We start from the raw sequence: 10,338 nt of genomic DNA on the forward strand, positions 1-10,338 counted from the left end.
TTCCACAGCGCCAACGCCAACGCCAACGCCAACGCCAAGCCCACCACTCCCAAAAGCGTTGCAGCCCTCCCTCCCTCCCCTCCCCTCCCATCCTCCTAATCTTGGCTCCGTCCGAGGCAGGGGGGCCGCACGACGACGCGATCGATCGCGACCGGAGCGCCGATCGCGCCGCTGGAGGTTCGAGGCCCGGGCGGCGGCGATGGGGCGGCTCTTCCTGATGCACCTCGAGGGCAACGCCTACAGCTGCAAGTTCTGCCGCGCCCACCTCGGCCTCGCCGCCGACATCATCTCCAAGGTGCCCCCCCACCCACCCACCCTTCCCCATGCCCCAGTCCCTCCATCGTTCCTTCCTGGCTCTCGCGAGCAGGCGAATCCCGTTCCCATGGCCGATGTGACTGACGGCGGCGTCTTCTCTGTTCCCCGCAGAACTTCCAATCCAAGCACGGCAAGGCGTACCTCTTCAACAGGGTGTAAGTGTCGCCCATCCCCCCTTCCCCCTTGATTTCTTCCTCTGCTTTGCTCAATTCTGAGGCCTGTCGGCCGGAATTCGTCGGGGCAAGGGAAACAATGAGGATCCGCTAGGCGGTTGCTCGTCGTCTGGGCGATTCGGCGTCTACAACCACCACCAAGAACAACGAGGAATCTGGGACGTGTTTGCAGATGCTAACGCGTACGCTGCTGCTCATGGGCCGCACACGCTTTTGGGAAAGTAAATCGCTGCGCTAGTTAATTTGGCCAACAATAATTAGTAAGTACGTTGCATAGGATGGGCGCTCTCTCTCTCTCTCTCTTTCTTTCTCGTTTGACAAGAAATGGTAAAGAATCCAAGGGACAAGGAATGGTGGTTTCAATTCAGCCTTTTCGCTCACGAATTTCCTGCCATCTTCTTTTCACGGAGCGATTGATATACCTAGTAAGTATGGTACACATTCTGAACCTACCAAACAAGCCTTTGGATGTTCCACGACTAGTTCAGTCAGGCCGGTTCCGATGCTGATTCTGAAATTCTACATCCTGGATATAATCGACTTCCGATGCAGCCGTTGGCGTTATCTATTTGCATGAACAACACTCCATATGTTTGATCTCCTATGTCTATGTGATCCCTAGCAGCTAAGGTTACTTCGTACACAACTACCGAATATGTTTGTAGTCGACCCCTGATGCATGCAGTTGCAAACAGGTTAAGTTATTAGCACATAGCAATGCAGTGACTAGATGCCCATGGACCTTCTAACACCTTCAGGACCAGTTTGTTGATGAGTAAAGGGTATGCCACAACTCCCCTAAACTTTTGCCTCCATCATCGTTTGGTAGATCGACAAATCAAGTGTCAACTATATCACCTACTAGTTACTACTGAATACTGATAATTGAGGCTGACTAGTGGAAAATCGTAGGCAGAGGCAAAGTATTCACAGGTTTTCTCCATTATTTGACACTTGTTCACTATTTACGCTTGCTGGTTCCTTCGTAGTAGAGGAGTAGGGGAGTGTTCCAACAAGAAACCATTGGGGTCAAAGAGGTTGCCACCTCAATCAGAATTATATCGCCCATAATGTATCTTCTTTTAGTGTTTGTAAAAAGTAGACCCTTATTTTTTTTTTCCTAATACTTTAGGTTCCTTGCGCCGAGTTGTCCCCTTGGGTCTCTACCTGGCCTTTTTCATTTGTTACCTCCTGACCGGCTTAGGGGTTCTCCCTGAGCTTAATGTAAAGGTTACATCGGGTCTCCTTAACTGATTGATGTATTGGGAAAGCACATTAAAAAATATATTGGCAGTGCTCTGTTACCATTAAAACAAGAGATTTGATCTGGGTCATTAAACTGCTAATCAAGATCTTCTGTCAGATACACCAGCTATCTCCTCAATTTGGATCTCTGATATAAGTTCACCCCTAACCAGGAGATGGGCAGGATGGCTTAGTCATAGGCAGCAAAACTCACATCTCCGTAGGCTTTGAAAAGAAATGCATGCCTGTTATATCCATAGATAATAATTGGTGGTTATTGTTCAAACTTCAGACGTGTCACCGTGAATACTAGTGTAGTATCCTGATAGCTAATAATTGGTGGTTATTCTTCAAACTTCAGACGCGGTGGGGAGTGTATATCCCTCAGTGGACTGGCAAATGAGAAACAACTAGTTCTCAGTTGCAACCTTGTGAATGCTGACTTTCTATGTAACAGCTTTGGAAATATTCAACTGGCAGATATAGACTTTTTGTGCAACTATTGACTTCATAGAATGCAACTTTGCCGAGTGAGAAATAAGTGTAGTTGGGAAAAGCAATTCCACTAAAATATACTACCTCTGTTCTCTTTTATAAGACGTTTAGACAATTCAGACATAGCACAAAACGGCTCAATGTCAGCTGTCCAGAACGTCTTATATGAAGTGATCTAACATTTTAGGGCTTTCTTCGTCATCCAGAGGATCAAATTTAGCATTTGGTAGTCCAGTGACAAAACCTTGACTCTTAGAGCATCTCCAACAGCAGCGCAAAACAAGCGCCGCGCCCAAAAATATCCCTTTTTAGCGCGCGCGCGACGCGGCGGGATGCTCCAGCGGGCGCGCAAAAACCGCGCGCGCGCTAAAACAAGTTGGGCGCGCTGTCCATAGCCTCATCCCGCGCTGGTAATTTGGAGCGCACACTTCCGCGCGCGGCAGACTCGAGCGCGCGCGCGAACTTTCTCTCTTTCTTCCTCCTTCGCACCGCGCGCGCCGGCGCCAGCGCCCCTGCCACCATGGACGCGCACACTGGCACCCCGCTGTACAGCCGCGAGCCCCCCGCCGCCGCCGCCGCCGAAAACCCTAGCGCGGCGAGCGTTGGCGCCGCCACCGCCGGAGCTCCGCCGACCGTCGGCCTCGCGCGCAGCCTCTTCTTGCCGCCGCGGATGACCACGCCGACGGGTGGCGTCGCGCCGGCGCCGTCCCGTGCCGCCGCGGTGGGGTCGAAGAAAGGAAAAACATCCGGCAAGAAGAAGAAGGCGGACGGTTCCGGGAGCTCGAACACGAAGAAGAAGCTTGCAGGGCGGCGGACCGGCGCGGCATCTACCAAAGCGCCGGCGAGCTCAATCGTCTTCGGAAGATGAGGACGAAGACGAGGAAGATGATGAATGATGTGTCTTTCATTTATATGTCTTGAACTTGTTTGCATTTTGAACTTGGTTGGATGAACTTGTGGGCATGAACTTTTATGCATCTCAAGTTGTTTGTGTCAAATTCACATGTTTGCATTTTAGCGCTGCTGCTGGAGCCAGCGCTGCACGACGCGCCAAACCAGCCGAAGCACGCGCGGCAAATAATTTTTTTGGTCGCGGCGTGAAGCGCGGCTGTTGGAGATGCTCTTAGTCCTATTTCGTCTATTTCACACACTCTTTGGTATTCTCAGATGAATTGTAGTGTTTACAGAACGCTGTCCAACAGCAGATTGGTAATTAACTCGTGTATCTTGTGGCAGTGTCAATGTTACATCTGGTATAAATGAGGATCGCATGATGATGACAGGGCTGCATACCGTTTCCGATATCTTCTGTGTTGGTTGCGGGTCCATTGTTGGATGGAAATATGTAAGATCTTGTTGTGATGGTTATTTTGCAACATCCCGTGCATTGCCTGTCCATCCTCTAAGCTGTATGGTGCTCCTGCTCTAGGAGGCTGCACATGAGAAGAGCCAGAGGTACAAGGAAGGGAAGTTTATTCTGGAGAGGTGACCACCTTAGCTATAACATCTTTGTGATGGTGTTGAAACAAACGAATTCAGGGACCGGAGTTTCTAATAGAACCTCTTCTTTGTGGCGGATTGAGCAGGTTTAAGGTGTCGGGCCCCGATGGTAGCCACTACTGGGGGGTCACACATGATGCTCATCATGGGGGTGGAAGCGACACCGATGACTTATGAAGCGCGACCGACGTGCGAAAACCTGCTGTTCATCTCTGTAAATAACCCTGGAGTCGGGCCTTAGTTACTCCGGGGGGCTCGCTTCCATTCAAAAGCGTCCCTCCGGCGTAAAATTGTTAATTCTAGGTGATATTCTCCCAGCAAGCTGTCTGGGAGACCTAATACCTTCTGTATATGAACGAATGTATCATGTAGCCCCTAAAAGCTGTTTGTTATGGTTGCTGGAATGCCAATAAATTCTGTGTCTGAAGTGATCTAGCATACCAGGTGGTTCAACTGTTTGTTGCATTCTTTTCGTCGAAAGGGAATGATAGTTTCGCCTTTTTTTTGTTTACTTACCACTACAGCCCCTGCTTAATTTCTCCTCCTTTTCCCTTTTTCTTTTGCTGCCTGCTACGTTTGGTTGGGTTGGGTTTGGTTTAGTTTAGTTTTATTTGTTTTGTTTTCTGCTCTGCTGTATCGAAAACTATCTGAATGGTTGTCAGGCCTTGTTTTGTTTTGCTGCATGCTCCTGTCTTGGACTCGGTCATTTTAGTGGTTATTATTCCTCTTGAGTTATTTGCCACCTGCTTAGTTATTATTCTGCCCTTGTTTATTTGACTTAGTTATTGCGGCCCGCCTTTAGTGTTACTATGTCGTTCTTAGAAGAATCTCGCCTGTTACTATGTTATTCTTAGAAGAATTTCGTTTGTTTGAATTCGGAGTTGGCCAAGGCAATCCCGTGTGAAGTAATAGCAAAGCTGAAGCGGGTGCCTTACAGTGGTTGTTTGAACTGAAGACATTCCGTCAAGGAAACAAAAGGTTTGCCTTCAGCCTGATCCCTTGTTTATTTTTTTATTTTTTGATAGTATTTTGGCTTGATCGAGTGGTTCTCATTGAGTGTTTGGCGATGCATCCATGATACGCCTTGGCGATCTGGTCCAAATAAACAGGCCGTGCCATCCGCACGTACCCGTGTCTACATCAGGGATGGACACAATAATGCCCTGACGGGGGGCGCCGTGTCCCTGCCCAACCCGCCGCACACATGTCAACACCATCCCGTGCGTGCGTGTCCACTCTCCTCCACACTGACCTACGCTACGCTACATCGGATTATTGAGTGGGATTTTGTATGCATCCCTCCGAAAGCAACGGGGAACGCTTGAGCATACGGCAACGTGGTGGGGGCTTTGCTCCCGTCCACCATCTAACCAAGATTTCGTCCCGGGCATGCGCCCATGCACGTTCATATACAAAATGCAAATTTAGGTAGGATAGAACTATAGCGGGATTGGGTAGGATGGGATTATAGCAGAATGCATGCGTGCGCAGTAAACAAGATTATCCGGCCACGCATGTGTTGACACCAGTTTTTTTGACACGCCGGAAAACGTATTTAAGATGACCTCCAATGAAAGGAACTGTTTTCAATATAGTATGAAGTTTCCGTAAAATCGAAATGAATAACTTTGATGCTTGGGTCGTCTTCGTCCGAGGTCGTATGCAACCTCGAGAGCCAAAACATTGTCTTGCCGCGTTTTGCACCGGAATATATTTTATCGTTTTACGGGCCAATTTGCTTCTCCAAGATGACCTCGGGTGGTGAAGTGCCCAACAGGACTTTTGTTCGTCTCTTCGAGCTAAACAAAATTTATTCAACATACAACTTGCACGAGGCTTCAAAGAAGATTACTTTATATATTTTGAGCCTCAAAGTTCAAAACTTGTCGGGAGGTTTCGGGAAACACATAAAGTTTGTGCGCGGTGCGCCCGAAAACTGAAGTTTCATCTTTATTTATAGATTTTGGAGCCGAATTCAACCTCAAGACAACATCGGATGGAAAAGAACATAACCGAAAACTAAAATTTCAACTTTATTTATAGATTTTGGAGCCGAATTCAACCTCAAGACAACTTCGGATGGAAAAGAACAGAACCGAAAACTAAAGTTTCAACTTTATTTATAGATTTTGAAGCCGAATTCAACCTCAAGACAACTTCGGATGGAAAAGAACATAACCGAAAACTAAAGTTTCAACTTTATTTATAGATTTTGGAGCCGAATTCAACCTCAAGACAACTTCGGATGGAAAAGAAGAGAATCGAAAACTAAAGTTTCAACTTTATTTATAGATTTTGGAGCCGAATTCAACATCAAGACAACTTCGGTTGGAAAAGAACAGAACCGAAAACTAAAGTTTCAACTTTATTTGTAGATTTTGGAGCCGAATTCAACCTCAAGACAACTTCGGATGGAAAAGAACAGAACCGAAAACTAAAGTTTCAACTTTATTTATAGATTTTGGAGCCGAATTCAACCTCAAGACAACTTCGGATGGAAAAGAACATAACCGAAAACTAAAGTTTCAACTTTATTTATAGATTTTGGAGCCGAATTCAACCTCAAGACAACTTCGGATGAAAAAGAACATAACCGAAAACTAAAGTTTCAACTTTATTTATAGATTTTGGAGCCGAATTCAACCTCAAGACAACTTCGGATGGAAAAGAACATAACCGAAAACTAAAGTTTCAACTTTATTTATAGATTTTGGAGCCGAATTCAACCTCAAGACAACTTCGGATGGAAAAGAACATAACCGAAAACTAAAGTTTCAACTTTATTTATAGATTTTGGAGCCGAATTCAACCTCAAGACAACTTCGGATGAAAAAGAACATAACCGAAAACTAAAGTTTCAACTTTATTTATAGATTTTGGAGCCGAATTCAACCTCAAGACAACTTCGGATGGAAAAGAACATAACCGAAAACTAAAGTTTCAACTTTATTTATAGATTTTGGAGCCGAATTCAACCTCAAGACAACTTCGGATGGAAAAGAACATAACCAAAAACTAAAGTTTCAACTTTATTTATAGATTTTGGAGCCGAATTCAACCTCAAGACAACTTCGGATGGAAAAGAACAGAACCGAAAACTAAAGTTTCAACTTTATTTATAGATTTTGGAGCCGAATTCAACCTCAAGACAACTTCGGATGGAAAAGAACATCACCAAAACTAAAGTTTCAACTTTATTTATAGATTTTGGAGCCGAATTAAACCTCAAGACAACTTCGGATGGAAAAGAACATAACCGAAAACTAAAGTTTCAACTTTATTTATAGATTTTGGAGCCGAATTCAACCTCAAGACAACTTCGGATGGAAAAGAACATAACCGAAAACTAAAGTTTCAACTTTATTTATAGATTTTGGAGCCGAATTCAACCTCAAGACAACTTCGGATGGAAAAGAACATAACCGAAAACTAATGTTTCAACTTTATTTATAGATTTTGGAGCCGAATTCAACCTCAAGACAACTTCGGATGGAAAAGAACATAACCGAAAACTAAAGTTTCAACTTTATTTATAGATTTTGGAGCCGAATTCAACCTCAAGACAACTTCGGATGGATTAGAACATAACCGAAAACTAAAGTTTCAACTTTATTTATAGATTTTACAGCCGAATTCAACCTCAAGACAACTTCGGTTGGAAAAGAACAGAACCGAAAACTAAAGTTTCAACTTTATTTATAGATTTTGGAGCCCAATTCAACCTCAAGATAACTTCGGATGGAAAAGAACAGAACCGAAAACTAAAGTTTCAACTTTATTTATAGATTTTGGAGCCGAATTAAACCTCAAGACAACTTCGGATGGAAAAGAACAGAATCGAAAACTAAAGTTTCAACTTTATTTATAGGTTTTGGAGCCGAATTCAACCTCAAGACAACTTCGGTTGGAAAAGAACAGAACCGAAAACTAAAGTTTCAACTTTATTTGTAGATTTTGGAGCCGAATTCAACCTCAAGACAACTTCGAATGGAAAAGAACAGAACCGAAAACTAAAGTTTCAACTTTATTTATAGATTTTGGAGCCGAATTCAACCTCAAGACAACTTCGGATGGAAAAGAACATAACCGAAAACTAAAGTTTCAACTTTATTTATAGATTTTGGAGCCGAATTCAACCTCAAGACAACTTCGGATGGAAAAGAACAGAACCGAAAACTAAAGTTTCAACTTTATTTATAGATTTTGGAGCCGAATTCAACCTCAAGACAACTTCGGATGGAAAAGAACATAACCGAAAACTAAAGTTTCAACTTTATTTATAGATTTTGGAGCCGAATTCAACCTCAAGACAACTTCGGATGGAAAAGAACATAACCGAAAACTAAAGTTTCAACTTTGTTTTTAGATTTTGGAGCCGAATTCAACCTCAAGACAACTTCGGATGGAAAAGAACATAACCGAAAACTAAAGTTTCAACTTTCTTTATAGATTTTGGAGCCGAATTCAACCTCAAGACAACTTCGGTTGGAAAAGAACAGAACCGAAAACTAAAGTTTCAACTTTATTTGTAGATTTTGGAGCCGAATTCAACCTCAAGACAACTTCGGTTGGAAAAGAACAGAACCGAAAACTAAACTTTCAACTTTATTTATAGATTTTGGAGCCGAATTCAACCTCAAGACAACCTCGGATGGAAAAGAACAGAACCGAAAACTAAAGTTTCAACTTTATTTATAGATTTTGGAGCCGAATTCAACCTCAAGACAACTTCGGATGGAAAAGAACATAACCGAAAACTAAAGTTTCAACTTTATTTATAGATTTTGGAGCCGAATTCAACCTCAAGACAACTTCGGTTGGAAAAGAACAGAACCGAAAACTAAAGTTTCAACTTTATTTATCTATTTTGGAGCCCAATTCAACCTCAAGATAACTTCGGATGGAAAAGAACAAAACCGAAAACTAAAGTTTCAACTTTATTTATAGATTTTGGAGCCGAATTCAACCTCAAGACAACTTCGGATGGAAAAGAACATAACCGAAAACTAAAGTTTCAATTTTATTTATAGATTTTGGAGCCGAATTCAACCTCAAGACAACTTCGGTTGGAAAAGAACAGAACCGAGAACTAAAGTTTCAACTTTATTTATAGATTTTGGAGCCGAATTCAACCTCAAGACAACTTCGGATGGAAAAGAACAGAACCGAAAACTAAAGTTTCAACTTTATTTATAGATTTTGGAGCCGAATTCAACATCAAGACAACTTCGGATGGAAAAGAACAGAACCGAAAACTAAAGTTTCAACTTTATTTATATATTTTGGAGCCGAATTCAACCTCAAGACAACTTCGGATGGAAAAGAACATAACCGAAAACTAAAGTTTCAACTTTATTTATAGATTTTGGAGCCGAATTCAACCTCAAGACAACTTCGGATGGAAAAGAACATAACCGAAAACTAAAGTTTCAACTTTATTTATAGATTTTGGAGCCGAATTCAACCTCAAGACAACTTCGGATGGAAAAGAACATAACCGAAAACTAAAGTTTCAACTTTATTTATAGATTTTGGAGCCGAATTCAACCTCAAGACAACTTCGGATGGAAAAGAACATAACCGAAAACTAAAGTTTCAACTTTATTTATAGATTTTGGAGCCGAATTCAACCTCAAGACAACTTCGGATGAAAAAGAACATAACCGAAAACTAAAGTTTCAACTTTATTTATAGATTTTGGAGCCGAATTCAACCTCAAGACAACTTCGGATGGAAAAGAACATAACCGAAAACTAAAGTTTCAACTTTATTTATAGATTTTGGAGCCGAATTCAACCTCAAGACAACTTCGGATGGAAAAGAACATAACCAAAAACTAAAGTTTCAACTTTATTTATAGATTTTGGAGCCGAATTCAACCTCAAGACAACTTCGGATGGAAAAGAACAGAACCGAAAACTAAAGTTTCAACTTTATTTATAGATTTTGGAGCCGAATTCAACCTCAAGACAACTTCGGATGGAAAAGAACATCACCAAAACTAAAGTTTCAACTTTATTTATAGATTTTGGAGCCGAATTAAACCTCAAGACAACTTCGGATGGAAAAGAACATAACCGAAAACTAAAGTTTCAACTTTATTTATAGATTTTGGAGCCGAATTCAACCTCAAGACAACTTCGGATGGAAAAGAACATAACCGAAAACTAAAGTTTCAACTTTATTTATAGATTTTGGAGCCGAATTCAACCTCAAGACAACTTCGGATGGAAAAGAACATAACCGAAAACTAATGTTTCAACTTTATTTATAGATTTTGGAGCCGAATTCAACCTCAAGACAACTTCGGATGGAAAAGAACATAACCGAAAACTAAAGTTTCAACTTTATTTATAGATTTTGGAGCCGAATTCAACCTCAAGACAACTTCGGATGGAAAAGAACATAACCGAAAACTAAAGTTTCAACTTTATTTATAGATTTTACAGCCGAATTCAACCTCAAGACAACTTCGGTTGGAAAAGAACAGAACCGAAAACTAAAGTTTCAACTTTATTTATAGATTTTGGAGCCCAATTCAACCTCAAGATAACTTCGGATGGAAAAGAACAGAACCGAAAACTAAAGTTTCAACTTTATTTATAGATTT

At 42.0% G+C, this 10,338-nt stretch overlaps 1 protein-coding gene across 1 annotated transcript; it reads left to right on the forward strand.

Annotated features, from left to right (window-relative positions):
* On the forward strand, positions 1-4,155 carry LOC123447292 (protein yippee-like). Its single transcript, XM_045123882.1, has 5 exons — positions 1-295; positions 427-470; positions 3,465-3,573; positions 3,658-3,713; positions 3,815-4,155. Exons 1-5 carry the CDS (start codon positions 200-202, stop codon positions 3,903-3,905), a joined length of 396 nt encoding a protein of 131 aa, XP_044979817.1. The 5' UTR covers positions 1-199; the 3' UTR covers positions 3,906-4,155.
* The last annotated feature ends 6,183 nt before the right edge of the window (positions 4,156-10,338 follow it).

The sequence above is a fragment of the Hordeum vulgare genome, chromosome 4H, assembly GCF_904849725.1.
Source record: "Hordeum vulgare subsp. vulgare chromosome 4H, MorexV3_pseudomolecules_assembly, whole genome shotgun sequence".
NCBI classification, from domain to species: domain Eukaryota; kingdom Viridiplantae; phylum Streptophyta; class Magnoliopsida; order Poales; family Poaceae; genus Hordeum; species Hordeum vulgare.